The sequence below is a fragment of the Lissotriton helveticus genome, chromosome 6, assembly GCF_964261635.1.
Source record: "Lissotriton helveticus chromosome 6, aLisHel1.1, whole genome shotgun sequence".
NCBI classification, from domain to species: Eukaryota; Metazoa; Chordata; class Amphibia; order Caudata; family Salamandridae; genus Lissotriton; species Lissotriton helveticus.
Window position 1 is genome coordinate 1590199596 of NC_136067.1, and position 21162 is coordinate 1590220757.

The 21162-nt window shown below is 45.3% G+C and overlaps 1 protein-coding gene across 2 annotated transcripts in view; it reads left to right on the forward strand.

The window, feature by feature from the left end:
• MTHFD1L (methylenetetrahydrofolate dehydrogenase (NADP+ dependent) 1 like) overlaps positions 1-21162 on the forward strand; it is a 1218839-nt gene that overhangs the window by 484749 nt on the left and 712928 nt on the right. For both annotated transcript variants that reach the window (XM_078649387.1, XM_078649386.1), the window contains exon 10: positions 11091-11188. In XM_078649387.1, coding sequence (XP_078505513.1) covers positions 11091-11188 — 98 coding nt within the window. The remainder of the gene's footprint in view (positions 1-11090; positions 11189-21162) is intronic.

Below are 21162 nucleotides of genomic sequence, written 5' to 3' on the forward strand. Positions count from 1 at the left end.
GATCCTCTATTGCACCAGCTGCTAAAAAGGAAAAAAAGGGCCACTAAATTGGTGACAACAAACAGACAAAAGGTATTCTGTGGGGCTGCTTTTGCTGAAACCGCTCCCGCCTCTGTCTCTGTTAATATCGACCCATTGCTTTTGAGATAGTGCTGTGATATCTTCAATACGATTCAGAAAGATCATTTGCAAGTGATTATATAGCATTTGGATGATATTGTGACATTTCGCCTTGCTGCCTGATTCTCAAATGCTCCATTCTCTAATGTTTAAGGTTCTGAGTATCAAATCGGAAAAGCGCAACAGTCAATACCTCCCACCTAACAGCAAAGGTGGCCTTTGGTTTAATCTACACCCCTTGCAGCATACACTCTTTTCACACAACATATGTACAGATGAATCATGTTCATAATACACCAAGGCAAAGTCCACTGGCCTGCCCTCCCTGCAAGCCCAAAGTTAATTTAGCGGTCAAGAATTTATCGAAGTCGGAGCACCTGACACAAGTGACTGCCTCAAGTAGCCGCCAACTGGATCTTCCATTTTCTGCTGGGTCATGGCAGGCATACCACTACTCGGAGGCAATGAAGAGGAAGTAGTAGAACAATTAACTAATAAAGTTATCCATTTGCTGTCTACTGAGAGATTTTGATACAGTGAATAGTAACAAGATTCTCATTACTGGGTGAGTCCATCAATTAAACACCTACCCAGAGACTGCATCATCTTCAATTTCAGGAACCCCATCTATGTAATGAACCTCTAAGTATATATAAACTATGGTGTTATTAATCAGGGGAACATTACGACTCTACCATGGGGTACTTTTACAAACCTCCGATTTCTCATGCCGTTTATCACAAACAAAATGGCCTTACTGGGGATACAAGTAGAATTGGAGGGCTCTGGGAAAACTTGTACGCTAATAGGCATTGGTTGTCTAATTGGCAAAATTAAAATAGCGTGATTATGGAGAGCAAACTTCCCCCTTCTTGCCAAGATTGGGCGACACTAAGCTGACCCTGACATGCAAACTTATAGCCTCATGCCAAAGTAGGGGTTCATGAACGATGTGTGCTCTTTGGGGAAACCTGTTTACAAACAATTGGTTCTGCTTTTGTGCCAAGACAGTATTTTCTAATTTTATTGATCCACTTGTTTGCCTGCTATTGTTATGCGTCTTCTCTTGGTAAGTATTACGTTGAAATTAAATAAAGCATGCGATAACAAAAAAAGATTAATCCACCAGGGAGACTGATCATTTTGTCAGTTTGCTCATTATTGGAGAAGATTAATTTCCTGGCATCTTTAATCTAAAGAATGCAGTTGTACATCCAAGATATGGCAGATTTTTTGCAAGAAACACAGTTGATGGACAGAATGTAGAACAATGTCATACATTCACCCCAGTACAAGGATCTGGGCCTAAATCCATCGTTTTTTTGCACTCCACACCACCCTGGGTTAGACACTGGCTATATGCAAATCAGCTCTGACCCTGTGCCTCATGGGAACAGTCCAGTCCGAACTACCAAGCCATGTCTTTCCCAGACCGGAATCAAGCATCCAAGGACCGGTTTCTGGCTATCAGCCTTCATCAGCCTGGATAGCTTGACTCCAGTGGTGTGGAGAGCCTGGGTCTCACGTCTGAGCATGCCCAGCCCACTCGGGGTGAAAATTGCAAAAAACACAGTTGATGGACAGAATGTAGAACAATGTCATACATTCACCCCAGTACAAGGATCTGGGCCTAAATCCATAGTTTTTTGCACTCCACACCACCCTGGGTTAGACACTGGCTATATGCAAATCAGCTCTGACCCTGTGCCTCATGGGAACAGTCCAGCCCGAACTACCAAGCCATGTCTTTCCCAGACCGGAATCAAGCATCCAAGGACCGGTTTCTGGCTATCAGCCTTCATCAGCCTGGATAGCTTGACTCCAGTGGTGTGGAGAGCCAGGGACTCACGAATGAGCATACCCTGCCCACTCGAGGATTTTTTGCAAGGCAACCAATGGTTTACTGATTATACAGTCTAATTAGAGTGGACATGAGCAGCTTGTATGCCATATGATCAGCACAATAAAGTACAGCATACAAAGATGTTACTAGATCTGGTATACATCTGCCTTATCAAAAAAATTCTACTTTACTACGATGTGTGCCGGCAAACCTGTGGGCCATTCATTGCTGCCCTGCGGAGGGCTGGTAGGAAGAAGTTGTTTGGGGAGAGACAAATTGGATTTTTATTGAAAAAGTCCTGTGCTTGGGGTACATCATTAACCTGTTCATCATATGAGAAGGAACTTCAAGGAATTGACGTAATACTATGAATAATTGAATTAAAACATCCTGAATTTGCGTTCCACAAGATATAAGTACAAGTAGAGTGCCCCTCCCTGGTGTAGTTGTCTTTATTGAAGGACAACTAGAAACTACATTCAATTTGAAGTAGACCACAGCCAACAATTGATTGAATGCAACAAGTTTCCATCAACGAAATGGAATATATGATATGGAGTATATGAGGATTAACAGCAATTGTTCAACAGATATCTTCGCACAGCCACTTTAAAGTGCCACAGAAATCTATTTCATGGCTGCCAGATGCCAGAGTTTGATTTCATACCTGCATTAGATATAAGGCATTTGAGAATATATTTTATTTCAATGTGATTGTGGAATGGAACATGTGACTGAAATCTAGAAGAATGTCACGTGGAAATACTTGTTATTTGCGCTCTTCAAGTTCTCTCTGAGAAAATGTATATTGGAAGTACAAAATGTCCTCTCAAGAAAAGGGGATTTTAGAATTTGAGTGCAGTAAAAGAAAGATTACTCCTATCCAGTTGCATGACCTTATGACAGAGTCAATCAAACTTTGAGATACATGGCACAAAACAACAATACATGAATGGACCTCTGCTTTCAAGGTGCTAACATATATTTTGCAGTAGGGAGAAGTCGAAGGTTTGATTTTTTGAGCTTGTGGAAGAATGATTTAGCCTGCTATTACTGTGGCTAAGGTTACAGTTATCCTATAGTTACTGTACAGCTTGGAATTGTCTGTATTTGGGTGATCATGCATGAGGTGATATCTTCTACTTCATAAACCTTTCCCCCCTTTTAGCATGATCTCTTACATTAGTTGAAGATCCAGTTACCATTGCGAGCAGAAGTAAAATGAGAGTTCCCCTCGTCATTATTTTCATGGCATCAGATAGAGTGCCATTCAAAGGTACCTTAGCGGGTGGGCTCGAAGGAAATATCTCTAAGTAAGGAGATAGGGCCAATGTTCAATTATACAAGAAATAGAGTGAGGGCCTCCTCTGTGTTAGGGAAGGACATTATGTTAGTTTCATTGACAGATTTGTTTGAATCACAGGAGAAACTATATCAGTGCCCTCTAGCAGTATAGCTAAAAGAGGCATCTGTGTTCATCATCAAGCCTGTGACGTTTCCTCTGACACACTTATCCCTTACAGTGGCGGTTCCTCCATACGAGCGGAGGAGCGTTGCCCCCCTCTCCAACTGCTGCACAGAAAGCTGGAAAAATACAATGATAATTAAATGATTTTATAACCCTTTTATTTTTCTATCTTTCTGCTGAACGGAGCGTGAGGGCGGGGCCAGTGCATCATTGCTCCTGATTGGCAGCAATGAGGAGTGGCCTCTTCAGTTTGAAATGTGCATGTCGGTTTGGCCGGCTGGCTTGCTACAGCCAGCCTGACGTGCAATTCAAACTTTCCAACGGGTAGGAGAGGAAGCACAGGCCTCCAGTGCCTTTCGGAATGCTGAGGCAGCCTGCTCCAGCCAATGCAGATCCTTAACTCATGTTACCTATCAGCATGAGAGCAGCATCTGGATTGGATAAGGTAGTTTTCTTTTGGATGTAACCTCGTGGTCAGAGGAGTTAGAGCCACAGACTGGAGGACATGAGGCTAAGTTAAGTGAAACTTTTATATTTGTTTTTATTAAATGTGGTGTCTTCCTGACTCCTGATATATTTTGATTGTGTTTGTGTCGCTCTGTTTCGGATTGTGACTATATGTGAGTGTTTGTAAAACACTTGTACCAGAAGCTGTCGGGGAGGCTTTCTTCACTCCAGCTCGTGAAATATACAGTACCAGTCCAACATCGGTCCTGCTTATTCTGTCTTGTAACACATGGGGTGGTCATTGTCCATATTAGGGTTGTGTTGATTTTTCACACAAAAAAATATTTTTTTAAATAATTTGCAACCCATTTGGGCGTCTCCCTTTTCTTCTTTGTTTTTCTCTTATTTTCATTTTTGTGATAATTTTATGTTATGCAAAGTTTGGAACCCGAGCTTGTTTATCTACTATTATAATTGTAAGAATTTGCGTGCAGTAAAATAAAGACTACTCCTGTCCAGTTGCATGACCTTATGACAGAGTCAATCAAACGTTGAGATACATGGCACACAACAACAATACGTGAATGGACCTCTGCTTTCAAGGTGCTAAAATATATTTTGCAGTAGGGAGAAGTAGATGGTTTGATTTTTTGAGCATGTGGAAGAATGATTTAGCGTGCTATTACTGGGGCTAAGGTTACAGTTATCATATGGTTACTATACAGCTTAGAATTGTTTGTATTTTATGTTCTGCAAAGTTTGGAACCCGAGCTTGTTTATCTACTATTATAATTGTAAGAATTTGTTGCCTTTGTTATGTCTAGTGTTGTCTAATTTATGTGACATGTTATGTATGTGATGTAACCAGTGTGGTCTATGAAAATTGCTTAATAGACTACTATGCAAACTAACAAAGGTTGTTTTGACGAAATTAAGTTTCAAAATATTTTAGAAACTAAAGAATCAAAGTTTTTTCAGTCACATTGAGTGTCGCGTGTGATTTGATTAAGTAGTCTGGTGTTCAAGTATCAGTACTGACATGCATGTTGTTGCTAGTTTATGAAGATTGGCCTAGCCTTACTGATTATGGCCCAGAACCCTCTATTGTTGATAATAAGTCTCCAATTTTTGGCACTCCCTAGTAGGTTTCTGGCCTTACCCATATACATTTATATTTTCCAGGTCCTACTGGCTATTCCTTAGACCTGATGAGACCCTCATACTTCTTGATGGGTCTAAACATTGTCGACATTGTTTCTAAACAAACTCTGACAGACCGTAACACTGTGTGGTGAGGCAACTCTGTACCCAGTCTAATAGGACTTGTCTGCGTGGTTGTTTGCATACCAACACACCTACAATTTTTCACTGCTTATTTCACATTATATTTGGCTGTGGTTGTTGCTCACGTGGGGGGTCACCTTGCATAAATCTTGTTTTAAACATAGACTACATAATGCGAAATAAGTGACTCAAGATGTAAATACATTTGCATTTCCTGAAAACCTACTCTCTGAATTGTCATGATAATAGAGTACAATTTTGCAGTCATTTTTGCTGTTTGTATCCAATAATTTTGTATGGAATGAGATGCAGTCATTTTTGATGTGTGTATCCAATACTTTTTTATTGAGTGAGTTTCATGTGAACCATTTGTTTGCATGTACACAGTAGAGGCATAATGATCAAAACTGTGATGCACAGTAATGCAGCCTATGCTAGCTACCAGTGGTTGAGATACAATCAGCTATTCCACTCATTAGGTTTGTTCTTCTTAGGAAGCCTACCAGGACCCAATTAAAAACGAACAATTGGTTAAGGTTTTGCTGCTTGGCCTTACCTTCTTCCGTGCACGGGGTTATGTGTTTTCTCTTTTCAGAAAGCTAAAGCCGAGTCCTGCTGGACCTATTTCGCAATAGATACACAGAAAATCTAGAATTACATTCGTCCACATTTAACATGTTATTGATTTTCTTAGCCTCTCTGTGTGGCATCTCAAGCTACGGCACTTTCTCTTGGCTCACAAACCTTTTGAGCCTTGTTACCAGTGATGTTGAAATATGTCTTTGCTGTAATCGTTGCATTCCCCAGATTGCAGGGGTAACCTATTCATTCTTTCCTGTTCTGATCTTTACGGAGGTCTTTACAAGGTGTTACTTGGTACTTTTCTGGTATCCCTTCAGGTTGTACTGCGAATTGCATTTTTAAGAGGTCAAGAGTGCCAGGAGTCACTTTGTTGTGGAGAGGGAGTGCACAGAGCAGCTAGCATACTGGTTCACCAAGACCCCATCACCCAAGTAACACTGCTTCTCATCGCTGCTAGACCCTGCCCCCATGGAACCGGTGAGGGGTGGAGCATGTGTACGAGTGCTCGTCGGATCTGCGCCCTTTGGGGCACAATAGAGACTTGGTTCTTCCGCGTCAGAGTCCATGGAAGCTGGCTGTGCCGAGCCATCCCGATAATTTCTTTTTTGCTGTTCGGGTACACTGTAAGTTTTGAAGGGATGAAGGTCTTTGCTCCACCTCCACAAGAGATGTTTGAACTTATGTTCACAGCATAGAACTTAATGGTCATTCAAACAATAAGCATTGGTAGTGTTTTACAAATTGAATTCATGCCTTACACTCCATGCAAACATTTCTTATTGCTGAATCTGCCTACTTGTTTTTGCTGGCAGTGAAGCGGTTTGCCTGGAGCTAAACATGCTCCTGAGCAGTTGGTGTTCTCCTGCAACCTGCTTGCTACTATAATTGGTTCTTTTAAAGGGAAGCCCACATGCTCAAAGATGGATTAGTCTGGTCTTTGTAGTTTCCTTCACTGGCTTCGCATAATAAAGCACACTGTTTAAAAGAAGTTAAGGTAAATCATAGGATATCATCACAGGGATGCTGATTTTAGTGCCGCAGGGAAGGGAGTTGTCGAGGCTGTCTCCCAGGATTTCAAGTGCTGTTAGAACAAAGTGCTGCTGCCAGACCTCTTCTTGCGTGTGTCTAGAATACATTTTCTTCATCACCAGCAAAATCACTGCCCATATTTATTGAAACCTTTATGGATGGACTGAACAGACCCAAAGTCATGCAGGAAACAAGAGCTCTTAGTACTATCCCTAAGAAAATGTTAATGGCTCATCTCAGCTTTCTAGAAGTAAAAAATGCACTATCCCAGTACCATTAATCACGAAGTAGAGATCACCCACTGGATTAATAATGCAGTGTTACCCATGACAAACCAGTTGAGACTCCTTTTCCAAATGTTCGGTCGTGGTGCGAGTGCACATTGTTGCCATTAATTAACTCCAATAATTCCAACTCTGTTTGGATATCCCAACAAAAATTATTTCCTCCCCTGGAAGACAATGGAATAGAAATGGTAACCATTTCTCTTAGACGCTACAATTTAATGTTTCAAGCTCAAGTCCTCCATTACAGTATCTAAGATGGATTGTATAGGGAAATTCAGCAATAAAATGTATTTTCTAAAAAAAATTAAGTTGGTCAGCAGTGGAAGAACTAGAAAGTTAAACTGAGCATTGGAGGCTAAGCCGTGGGAACCTTGCGCTACTTATAATAAGACAAGTATCAAAATATTGGAAATTCCAGCCATCTGCAGTCGGAGCTAGGAAATCATGTCTGTCTTCTCGGAGTCACTATTACTCTATCCTTGTACCTGCTCAATGTAGCATCCCTTCTGGAGTGGGCACTTGTCCCAAACCATGAAGTGCATTAATCGCGACTGGACCAACAATTTGCTTTTGTAATGACCCATTATGTGTGTCAAAAGCCTTCTAACACAGCAAACATAGGGACCCTTATCTTTCAAACTAATATGTTGGCCCTTGTTTTTGGCTAAGGTCCTTCCACAAGTCAATTGTTTAATATGCTTCTTCCTTCAAAGATAGTTGAGCGTTCTGTCCTCTTGCTTGGTGCTGTTGGCTCTTTGTTGTGGCCGATGCAGCTTAGCTGTCTCACCGACCACGTCATAAAAAAAAAATCATAAAGCCAAAAACGTATGTGTATGCTAACAAAGGACTCTGGCTCAGCATTCTTCATCCATTGGTCTGTTTACTTGTCATTCACATTTTGATTCTGCCCATCACAGAATGCAGCATGGGGTAGAGGGTCAGCCCACTTTACTAGTTTGCTCTCGTGCACTATGAATGACATTTTGCGTGACTATCTGCTGAAGTGAGCTTCAGTGCCAGAGGTGGTGAACCAATACTTTACTTAGCCAATGCATTTTTCTTTCCACTCTATCTTTTTTTGGTTCTCTCTTTAGACAGCTCCAACTTCATACTCCACAGAGCCAATCCTTGCTTAAGATTTGATGGCTTTCTCAGTTGCTGTAGTACTATTTGTTGCTTTCCTCCCTTTCTGTGTTTGAACCTAAAAAGCTCCTACAGGTAGGTCTCTGTTGGTGAATTCATATTTCTTTCTGCTCCGAATGCAGAATTGAAGGCAATCGTTTGAGCAACACTAGTTTGCTGCCTTTCAGTGCCACATAGTGCCTCTTGAATAACAGCAGCAGAAATATAGAAGATACCACATAAGTATTTACGAACTACTTCAAACGTGTATTGGCAATGCCAGTCGGGCTCGCTTGTATGTAAAGGTAAGTGAAGTCAGAATGCCATTGCGAATGCTTGTTTAATTTTTGCAGTTATCTCGGCCTATTTAAGCTGTGTCTTCAGATAACAGTAATTCAAAGCCAATGGTACTTTTGCTTTGTACTAGTAAGAATCGTATTTCCCTGTGATCTACATTTGTCTGTTATAGTATGCATGACTGCTAGGAGGCATCCATACGTTTGTCAAATGTTTGTGCAATGGTTAATTTTTTGCTGGTAATTTTACATTTTTCTTGTAAGAGCATGGTGCCCGGTTCAAGCAGCATCATGGTTTTTATATTTTTTGGCATATGCTTGCAATAAAAAAAATAGCCATTTCACCAATTTTTTAAGGCCTGACCCATTGGCTTTACGAATGTTCGTTATTGGTGGCCCTTTTCTGTGCCGCACCACTCCGACTAGCAGTGACCCCATTGATAAGAGGATGTTTGCACCTTTCTTCTGACACTTTAGGCTGGTTTATGAGGCTGTGGTGGCGTCTGGGGACGGAAACTGTAGGAACTATTCTGATCTTTGAATATCAGTAGTATGTGGTAAAACCACGTGTGTGTGTGTGTGTGTGTGTGTGTGTGTGTGTGTGTGTGTGTGTGTGTGTGTGTGAGAAAGAGAGAGATATTGGCCTCAAAATGGGCATCTCCACATGAGTGTGTGAATGCTCACACATCAAGAAAATGGATTACAGAGTCTGCAGACGTCCTGCTCTATCATTCATTCATTCATACCATTTAAAGATGCATGCTTTTTGCAAGAGGCTTTGTTGAATAAAGGCAAACGAAACTGCAAGAAAACATAGTAATATCAGTGTGCTCAAACTAAAAAAAAAACAAGTTAAAAGCAAGCACCCTCTCAATTATGCACAGCGTTGCTCTTTATCTAAAGATGCCCAAATAGTCCAAAACTGGTCTTGGATTGCTTGTGTTCTGGGTCACAGTTTGGGCTGGACTGTTCCTATTGGAGCAGGACCATGGCTGATGTGTATAGCTGGATCTAATCTAGGGGCACATGATGGGCCATAGAAAGTGTGGATTGGGATTGGGCCCTGAATAATTACTAGTGGCTGAGTTCAATCAGACATTCCGTCCCTCGTATTGGGTGTATCCGGGCGTCGGTCTCATTCGCACTATGTCACTGGAACCGAGCTGCACTTGACTGAAGAGCCCCACTTAGGCCATAATCGTTCTTGAGCTACTTGTGTTAAAGTTCAGAGAGGAGCTAGCTTGGCCCTTCAAACCGGACTGTGCCTATTGGAGCAAGACCATGGCTTATTTGCATATGGCGGGGTGTAATCTGAGGTGTCATAGTGGGCAAAATCGATGGACTGAGATGTGGCCGAGAGTAATTATTATTGGCTGAGATTGATTCAAGCATTCATCCATCGCCTTTTTTTGGATTCTTCTCTGTAGGATGGCAGGACAGTGCTGGCACACTTGAGGCGGTACTCTCCCTGTTAGTGTGCCCTAGCTCCTGGATTTATTTGCATAACAAGACCGTTGTTACCTTGCCAAATAACTATTCATACATGTGGGTCACTTGGCTGACTAGGACCACGTCGGATTGGTAAGGCGGGCACTCGGAAATGTCCGAAGGGCCGATAGCCGAGTTCCAGCTGTGAGCAGCTTTTTTGGGCAGCCTGGAGACTGTCTGTGCTGTTAGGATGCCACCAGCGTCCCAGTGGGTGTCCTACTTGCTTTTCTAGAGGCAGATGGGCGGAGGTATCACTCCGGCCGGCCCATTAATGTATGCTAATTGAGTGGGGGCAGGGGGCCTTAACAAAAGTGGCCTCACTTGCATTCATGTGTGGCTCAGCAGTGTGAACTAATCTGTGCATTTTTTTTCCATCTAAGTGAAGCTAATAAAACATGTCCCCCAACCCCTTTATTTTCATAAAACTTCGCTGAAGCAGTGTTTTGCGGATAGGCAACATGCACATTTGGGGCACTTTTTTATGGTGTGCTCGGGCCGATTTTTGATCCCCATCCAACCCTGACAGGACCATTGTTAAACATTTCTTATCGCCTTTGCACAGAACATTTGTTGGTAACCATTTGGATTAGGTCACTGAAAAAAAGTCGATAAGCATAGCCTGCCTGGATTGGTTTATTGTTGCAAAAGACTGTGATTTTAATAGCTGTGTACCAGCGTTAAACATGCGTGCCACTCGATGCTATTTTTGGGATCTGTGGCACAGTGAGCAGCGTGGCACTGAGTGATGTGTGGGGCACTGTGGATGGCACTAGGCCAGTTAGTTTGCAGGAGGAGGCCTGCAGCATAGGCCACAGTACCTAGGCTTAGTGGTAATTCAGCATCTCATACAACATTCTTTCATACATAGGTGTGCAGGCACGTGTGTGCTTCTGAAACAGGGAGGCTTACTGAGCAAAATATTTGCTGAAAATGATTCTTGAGTTAACGGACAGAGACTGTGGGCAAGAAGAGAATTTGAAAGCATTGCACTCTAGTGGGGGCCAGTTGGTGGTACAGATGTGAAATGTCCATGTCCTCCTATGTCCATATAGAGCATTTTGAACCAAGTAAACGTTTACTTTTTATACAATTATATTTTGATATTTCATTTTTATTATTACAAGAACATGGCAGAAAGCAGCAATCGGTGGATTCAAGCCCAAAAGTACAAGAACTGGGATCTCCATTGTTTAAAACTTCAACCCCTCTCACCAGTACCCAGGTAGGAGATTCCGTTCCACACTTGGTGGTGGTTGTTGTTAACATCTCAAATTGATGTGCAAATCGGTCCATTTTCAATGCATGCTGATGATACTCGATCTGTGATGTTTGTCTACAGTTTTCTTTTAGCCTGCAATTTAAGCATGTATAATGTTATATAACAATATTAGATCATAAAAATAAGGGAATACTGTATTGTGCATAGTATTTGTATCAGCTGGCTGATTAGCCTCATCTTGACACCAGTGAAGTTTATTCTACTGACTCGCAGCACACAGTGTGCTGATTTGCCACCATAGGCACTGGAAGTAGGGGTGTTCCAGCACCACTAGAAATAACCATGCTGGAGTTCAGAATGTGACTGAGCAATAAATATGCCTTTACATTGTGTGTGTGTATCCTGAAATTGGAGTGTTCCTTTAGTTCTCTGACTACAAAGTGAGAAGATTTTGTAAAAGTGATCTAAGTGAAAATCCTGCTGGGGTACAGGAACGAAGAAATTACCTATAACATATTTCAAATTATATCCGCAATTAGGAAAGCACAAATTAAACACTTTTTTGTAATTCTTAATGTGTGATGGAAACAAAGATTTTAATAGGATCAAAAGCAACCAAGACATTATACTTGGTGATGCGTCAATGATAAATATTCCCTGAAACCCAATCTCCTTGCCAAGTTAGCGCTCTATAAAACACAAAAATAAAAAAATAAAATACATTTGTTTTGCGCTACATATTCTTACCAGTAACACTGCACGTCTGTGCAAACTTAGTGGCCCTTTCAACTGAAAATGTGCTGTCTGTAAATGCGTGTGCTACCACGTCCGTGCCCAAAAATGCACCACCAGCCACATACCACACCCGTACCACTTTCCTCCTGAGTGGGCGTGGCACATTTGCTACACTAGGTTTTTTTTGTATGACGTGTGGATCTTTCACAACCCCTATGACTTCAGTGATATAACATTAATGGCAGCACTCCACTCTTAATTGATCACGTATAAGGTGATATTAACTTTTTTTATTAGCAGTAGCACATAATGGTCCTGAAGAAGCAGCAGGAGACCACCTGGCTCCAGTAGTCTGCAGAAACATGTCGACCTCAGATACTTCTTAGTAGTTATTAGTTCATAATACTATTGCACTGTTTTTTATGCTTGGGACTGAAGGGGTACAGAATAAAATGGTTTTCCCCTATCACTACCCAATCTTAATCTTAACATTTCTCTTTTTTTCACTGATTCACTCACATTTTGCTTTCCATGCACTGCTATTCAGTTCTCCACAAGACACGCTGTCCTGCTGACACGTTGAATATAGAATAGGCTTGTAACATCTGCCTATCTGCTGTGGACATACCATCTACCAAACGTGACGGTCCCCAAATGATGAAGGGCGGTCTCGTGAGTTGACTGATGGGAACTCGCACCTTTTGGTTGGAGTTCCACTGGCTTTCTCTCACGCAGTTGTTCACACGGATACATTTTTGAGAGATTTTCTCTTTTCTCTTTTTGACCTACTGTTATTTGCTGTTGGTGTGAGCACTCTAAAAATTGTTCCAGTACCACTGTTTGCCATACTTCCATTCTGGAGTGTGCTTAAGCTCTTGGCGCATTAACTCTGTCCAAAGGGGCACCATGTCATTGAGTTGTGCTTGCAATTAAAGCTTTCATCTCCATACAGAATTTCAGACTAGTCCCTCCCCCGCCCCTCAATTTTATAATTTTATAATGTGTCATCTAATACAGACTGTAGCACTATTAAAATATTTATTGGAAGTAACAAAAACCGTAAGAGTACCTTGGAAGGGGGTACCAATTTATATAAATAACAGAAAGGGAGGGACTAAAAAGGCATCGAATGTAATAATATAAGGATGAGGTATACTGAATTACCTTTAATTAGTTGTTCCTGCCTTTGTGAAAAGACTGTTCTATGCCTAATAATTTTAAGGTGCCTCTCTCTAAGAAGGTTTGCGACATAATGCTTGCAATCCAACTTTCACCAGAAAGCTTGCCCTTAGGTTTCCATTGTCTAATGTAAATCCGTATTTGTAAAGCGTGAACTACTCACCCTTACGGGTCTCTAGGCGCTGGAGGCAATTAAGTGAGCTATTGCCCAGAGTCACATGGTGCTGAGCTGAGCTGCCGCTGGAGCCGGGGATCGAACCCTGAACCCTGTGCTCCGAAGTCAGCTGCCCTGGCCGCTGCTCCGGCCACCCCTTTTCTAATGGATATGCTTCTGACAATTTCTCAATTACATAACTGTACAGCAGGTAATGTTGGTGATATAAGTTCAAGGGGTCATCACGCGATTCTGTGCCCAGTCAACGATCGACCACAATAGTTATTCTAGAATGTTAATTTGTTAGATATCGGGTGCGGTTTAATCTACTGTGACAACATTCAGCGAATGGCGCCTTAACGTCTTAGAGGAATAAACGTTATTTGTAATTATGATTTAAGTTTTACCCTGCTCATAGGACAGTCCCTTGCGTTGGCCCCTTTCAAGTCAGCACAACATGCAGCTGACAGGCTGGCTGCAGAATCAAGAAAGTAAAATCCCATCACTCCGATCTTGATCACTCTCAAACATCTTCCTCTAGGGGCAAGGTGTATCTTCAGATTATTGTGCACTGCCTCAACAAATCTCCATTCCAGAGTACCAAAATATCTGAACTGCAAATTGGTAATCAAGGGTGGGCCATGCCGCCTTTGAAGCTCGGATATAATTCTTCTTAAACCTCTCACCTCAAGAAAGAAAAACACTGCAACACTGCTTCTCCTGCAGTGCACCTGGAGTCTGGAAATGATTCCACTGTAGATCAGGCCAGTTCCATTCTAAGAAACTTAAAAAAATAAATTGAAAAAAGAGTTCAAAGGTTGCTGTTCCAGTGCTGCTTTAAATTCTGACCTCTCCTCAACACTGCCCAGTAAGAACTGAAACAGCTACAGAAGTCCAACATGAGTATTTGTAAATATGTGTTTGCAGCATGTTTGGCTGTTGGTGCACATGCTCTGCATATTTCTGCCATCTAGTGTTGGGCTCAGACATTACAAGTTGTTTTTCTTCAAAGAAGCTTCAAGTCAACTGATGTGCTGTTTACTCCTCCCTTAGACCACAATTCTTATAGGTGCAGACACCTCCTTACACTGTTTCATTCTCTCCTTTGGGTTCGGTCGTTTTCTGCAACAGCATTCCTCGCAGCTTTTAGGGCCCAACAGCTCCACTTTTTAAGATAGACTTGGACAACTATTCCTAAACGATCAAGCTCCAGTCAACCGTTTTCCTGCAGGGCTTATCATTAGTTTCTACTGACCAAAACTGCTTTGCTTTGGCATCCAGGTTGCCAACATCGCTGGCCGGCTCCATCAAGTCTTTCTCGATCCCCGCAGAGCTGCCCTGCAGAATGCACACAGGAAGGGAGTAATGGACTGCATACTGTAAGAAAATGGATTATTAAATGGGTTGGATTGGGTGACTACCCCACCTTAAGGAATAATTGCAACATTTTAAGGGGTAAACCCTCAAAGTAACTAAATTAACCTGAGTTCAACATCCTGGTATCTGTGGGTGGCACAGAACAGACAGACCTAACTTGGACAATGTGTAAATAATGTATGCAGTACCAAAACAGAAATAAAGTCAAAATGTAAAATGATAAAAATCCCATCCTAAATTAGAAAAATAGAGTTACCGTTAATTAACAAATGAACACCAACATGACAAAACTCAAATAAGGGGAAACTGAGATATGAGGTTTAATGTTTTAAGTAGAAATAGCGCCAGAAAGTACAAAGTTCCAATGTAAGTCAGGGTAAACCAGGACCTAGGCACATTTTGAAGCTGGCTGCGTGGAGCATGGGATGGATACACCTACCAGGTTTGTCCTGATCAGGCATTTTTTTTCTTTCTGGCTGAGTCTTAAGTCTCAATCAACCACAGGTTCACACTTCTAAAGCCCTCAAGGCCCTGGGGAGGGACATGAAAACTCACACGGTGTCAGACAGAGGCCAACAGCAGGGTCCAGTTGAGATCCTGTTGCCACTTGACTGCTGGGTACTTCCAGAAAAAGGCCTTTTTCAGCTTGTCTCCTGGAGAAACACAGGTCAGCCAAAGGACCATCAGTGTCCTCTTCTTTGTTCTGGGTATGAGAGAGAGCAGGCACAGCCCTTCAGGGTTCCTCTCAAGTCAAAGACTACAGGTTCAGGCCTGTTTTCTTTCACGCATCCAGATAGTGCTCTGAAGTGAGTACCTGAAGATGCCTCCTCTAAGCCTGGATAGTGGGAGGGGTGACTCCTCACCGCCCCCTAATCAATCGGGAAATGTTGCTGGGGCCAACCCCACCCACTCTTTCAGTAGTTCTTGTTTTCCTTAGTGCAAGCAAATTCAAAATGCAATGTCAAGGCATTTTCAAGTTGACAGAAGACTTCGGCCACACTAAACTAAGACCTGGGTGTGTGTGTGAAATGTACTATGGTAATCATAGTGTCCTCCAACGTGTAACACTAAAATCCAGGTTGCCACAGGTACTGTATCCACAAAAATCCCTGAAACAGAAGGACAAAAGCAGGGTCCTTAAGCAACCCGACATTGGATACACAAGAATTGTCCCAGCATCCTGTTCTTTCCCTTTCTAGTGTACCCCAATTGTTAAATGTGAACCCAGAAGACTTGTCAAGCAGGATTTGAAACTCTAGTATCAAAGAGGATGCCCATGGCAGGGAGAGGTGTTTAGAGAAGTCCTCTGTGCCCATTTAGGTTAGCCTGTTTGCTCCTGGGAGGCATTTCACACCATTTCCACACCTATTCAAGAATAATCACTGACCAGGAGAAGCTGAGGCGCCAATGCAAATGAACCTCCAGGAACTTCAGGCAGGGAAAAGATAACTTTCTAAAGGTTACTTTTCTGTAATATCTGAAAGAAACACATATTGATAGATTCCTTACCTCCGAATTACCCCCAGGCGTCAGACTGGATCCGGAAAGTTTTCATCAGCAGTACGCCTGCGCTTCGGAAGGTGGCGTTGTGCGGCACCGTGTCCGTTGTTGGCAGGGTGGTCACCGAGATGACGTCACGGCAGCTACTTAGACGCTGCACTCACGCACTGACGTCCGTTCTTTCTTTTTCCGCAAGCGCAGGTCCGGAGAGAGTGGTACCCCCAGTCATTTTTTGACTGAGTGTTTTTTAGGCTTTTTGTCTCTGTTTTTCGAGTCGATCGACTCCTGGTGTCGTAGGGATGCCCGGTTTCAAGTCTTGCAGGGGCTGTCATCGGATGATGTCCGTGGTGGACCCGCACAGCATGTGTCTCTACTGCCTGGGGTGCGACCACGACCCCAACCCGTGCCCCGACTGCCAGGCCATGGTGCTGAAGACTTTGTGGGAGCGGTCCCGAAAGTTGCTTGAAGTCCGGCAGTTGGCTCCGTGCCGCTCCAGGTCCCGGTCCTGTGGGAGGTAGAGGGACCGGCCGCGGAGCCATCACCATCGTTCATCAGGATCGAAGGCTTCGCACTCTGGGTCCGGTAAAACAAAGCACAAGAAGTCGAAGAAGCGTCATCGCTCGACAACTTCCCCTCACCCGTCGCGGCTGAGGGTGCGGGTGGTGCCTCCGCTAAGTTGGCAGGGAATGCCCAGACGTGTGCCCCTTGCTCACTTTGCCATTGCATTCAAGATAGGCTGGCTGATGAGGGTTATGAACCTGAAACCGGTCCCAGGATGCTTGATTCCGGTCCAGGGAAGACATGGCTTAGCAGTTCGGCGATGGACTGTTCCCATTAGGCACAGGGTCAGACTGATTTGCACATGGCAATGTCTGAACTGGGGTGGAGGAGTAAGCTAAAGAATGATGATGGATTAAACCCAGATCAGTTGACTGGGGTGAGTGTTTGATTTACTCAAATGCTCCGTCCATCATCCGCTCTGGTATTCCCCTGCGGCTCTGGCGGACACTACGGTGTCTCCATCGGCCTACCCGCCCTTTCCGGGTCCGTCGGTGACTCTGTTCCAGTGGCAGAAATTTCTGTCAGCCATGGCCCGCCTCTTTGGCCCGTTGGGCCTGCCGGCGTGCCTTTGGGCCCTGCAGGCCCGACTGGGGGTCCTCGCCCTTCACATTCGGCGGCTCCGGCATTGCTGTCGGCTCCGGCCTCAGCGCTGCAGGGCCCCCAAGGATCCAAGCCTGGATCCCTATTAATTACGATTGACCTCGTTACACCTCCACCAACGTCGACCCCACCGGCACCACCTCCAACGTCATCCGTGGCACTGGGCGACATCTTCCCGGGTTTCAGCCCCGACATGGCCACGGAGCCTGAACGGCATCGCTCAACGCCAATTCCGACGCCGATGGGGCCTTTCTACCCCTATGTCCAGCCTCCTTATTTTCAGCCTGTACATCAGCCTGTGGAGGAAGGGGAGGACTGGGAGGGGTCTGAGGGCCCTCTCACAGCTCAGTGCGATTATGACCCGGACTGTGGCCACGGAGGAGGGTGCAAGTTACGCAGTGGTGTTGCGCAGGGCAGCAGAGGCCCTCAATCTCAAACTCCCTATGGTGGCTGTCAGGACTAAACTCCTGACAGAAGTGCTTCAGCCGGCGGCTACCTCTGTGGAGCCACTGCTGCCCTTTAATGAGGAACTTTCTGACATTCTTTTGGGCGCCTTGTCCAGGCCCAACACAGGGGCTCCTGTGGATAGGAACGTGGCCAGACGCCATCGCCTGACCCCCGGCAACCCCATTTTCCTCTCACAACACCCCACCCCCTGAGAGCTTGGTTGTTCAAGCCTCAGCGTCCGAGAGCGCATTCCCTACGGCATCCCCAGACAGGAAATCCAAGAGACTGGAACAATTTGGGAAGATTTTTTCTTCTGCCAGTTCAGGGCTGCGGTCTGTGAACACCGCATGCCTCTTGGGCTGATATTCTCACTTTGTGTGGGATACGGGGGTGAAAGTGCTGCCTGAGTGTCCGGAGGAGGCGGGGACATTGTTCTCTAAGGCTAATGCTGAAGGGAGAGATGCAGCCAAGTTCACAATTTGATGTGGCCTTGACACCGCCGACTCGCTGGGCAGAGCGATTTCCACGACAGATGCCCTCCGCTGCCACGCCTGGCTGAGGCCTACTGGCTTCTTGGGGGATGTCCAGAACATCCTGATAGAAAAGCCCTTTGATGGCATTCGCCATTTTGGCAACAAGGCAGATTGTGCGTTGGATCGCTTTAAGGACTTGCGAGCTACGGCCAAGTCCTTGGGCCTTTTCGGCCATTCGCCTTCCTCCGCCTTCTGCTTTTCGCTCCTTTCGTGGCCACGGAAGGGGTGCCCCAGTATGTTCGCTTCAGAGCCACAGGACGCAGCAGTCTCAGCGCCGCTGCAGACGTAGGACCTGCAGAGGCGGGTCAGGGGGCTAGCGGGTGGGTCAGTCCACTTCCTCCCCGGCCAATACTGCCCCAAAACCTTCCTAGTCCGGTCTTATAGGCCCATCATCATACGCCAGTGGGCGGCAGGATTCGCCATCACCTCCCCCACTGGCGCACCATCACTTCGGACAGGTGGGTTTTACAAATAGTCCAATGGGGCTACTCCTTCCCCTTTGAGACTACCCCTCCAGCCATGCCACCCCAGTACCACCGCATGTGGGGAAATCACTTGACACTTCCTCAATAGGAAGTCACTGCCCTCTTGGCCAAGGGGGCCATTGACCACGTTCCTGTGCCTGAAGTAGGTCGTGGTTGTAATTCCCACTACTTTCTGGTGCCCAAGAAGGGCAAGGGCCTGCGTTCTATCTTGGACCTCAGGGACGTCATTCGCTTCCTCCGGAAGGAGAAGTTCAAGATGCTAACTCTGGCTCAGGTCTTGTCTGCACTCGATCCTGGAGACTGGATGGTAGTGTTGGACTTGCAGTATGCATATTTTCACATTCCTGTCCTGCCGCCCCACCGGCATTACCTGCGGTTCACGGTAGGCCATGAGCATTTTCAGTTTACCGAGCTCCCCTTTGGCCTTAGCAGCGCTCCTTGGGTGTTCACGAAGGTGATGGCTGTGGTCGCAGCTCATCTGCACAGATCAGGGGTTTGAGTCTTCCCCTATCTCGACGACTGGCTGTTGAAGGCGGGCTCGCCCCAGACAGTCGTCTCCCACCTCCAGACTACGGCTGACCTCCTGCATTTGCTGGGGTTCTCCATCAATGTGCCAAAGTCTACCTGATTTCCTCTCAGAAGCTCCACTTCATCTGAGCGGTTCTGGATACGGCACAGTTTCGGTCCTATCTTCCCGAACGGCTAGTCCAGGATATTCAGGCTATGATTACGATCTTTGGGCCTCCTGCATCCTGCTGGTCACTCATGCCAGATGGCATATGCGGGCTCTGCAGTGGGACCTGAAGTTCCAGTGGGTGCAGCATCAGGGGAACCTGTCCGATTACGTCCAGATCTCGGAGGACACTGCACTGCAGCTGCAGTGGTGGCTCACAAACAGACATTGGTTCCAGGGCAGATCTCTCTCCCTTCCCCAACCAGAGCACACAGTGGTGACTGACGCATCCCTCCTTGGGATGGGGGGGCCACATGGGAGAGGCGGAGATCAGAGGCCTCTGGTCTCCGGCGCAGTCCAGGCTCCATATCAACCTTCTGGACCTTTGGGCGATTCGACTTGCACTGAAGGCATTCCTTCCCTCTGTCAAAGGGAAAGTGGTGCCGGTGTTCACAGACAACACCACTGCCATGTGGTACTGCAACAAACATGGCGGGGTGGGCTCGTGGACCCTATGTCCAGAGGCTCTGCTCCTCTGGACATGGCTGGAACAGCAGGGCATTTCCCTGGTGGTTCAACACCTAGCAGGTTTGTGAACGCCAGGGCGGATGGACTCAGCCGCAGGTGCATGATGGATCACAAATGGCGTCTTCACTTTGACGTGGCGCAAGGTCTCTTTCGACAGTGGGGAGAGCCTTGGTTAGATCTATTCGCCACTGCAGAGAATGCGCAATGTCAGCAATTCTACGCTTTGTAATTTCCAAGGTGGCACTCGCTAGGCAACGCATTTCATTGCAGTGGAGTTGTGGTCTGTTGTATGCCTTTCCGCCCATATCACTTCCGCCCAGAGTGCTGAAGATGATCAGGTGCGACCGGGCCCAAGTCATTCTTGTGGCGCTGGACTGGGCTCGAAGAGTTTGGTATCCCGAGCTACTCAGTATGGCGATCGACACCCCGCCCCCCGATCCGACTGCCTCTTCAGAAGGATCTTCTGTCGCAGCAGCAGGGGACGGTCCTCCACCCGAACCTGTCCAGTCTCCATCTCTTTGAGTGGAGATTGAACGGCGGCAGTTGATTCCTTTTGACTTGCCTCCTGAAGTCTGTGATGTCATTCTGGCAGCGAGGTGTCCCTTCACTAAGTAAGTATACACCTGCAGGTAGAACAAATTTGTGGCATGGTGCACAGCAAAGGCTGTGGATCACTTTTTGGCATTCTTTCAGAAGTTCTTCTGTTCCTCCTTTCTGTGGCCCAACAGGGCTCTGCTCTGGGCTCTATCAAGGGCTATCTCTCTGCTATTTCGGCCTTTCCCAGGCTCTCTAATCAGCCCTCTCTTTTCAAGTCCCTTGTTGTAAATAGATTTCTCAAAGGCATTACTCATAGTTTCCCTCCTATTCCTTTCGTAATGCCACAGTGGGACTTGAATCTCTTTCTTACATATTTAATGTGTGCTCCCTTTGAGCCTCTTCACAACTGTCCTCTTCATCTGCTGACTTAGAGGTGATGGCAACCAGGAAAGCAGTCTTCAGTCAGGAGAGTGAGTGAGCTCCAGGCTCTTTCTTATAAACCTACTTTTCTATCTGTCCATCCGGACAAGGTTGTGCTCAGAACACGTCCATCCTTTCTGCCAAAGGTTGTCACTGCCTTTCACATCGGGCAGACCATCACTTTGCCCACCTTCTTTCCGCCTCCTTCTAGAGAGGAAGAGAGGCTTCACAATCTGGACCCAAAATGT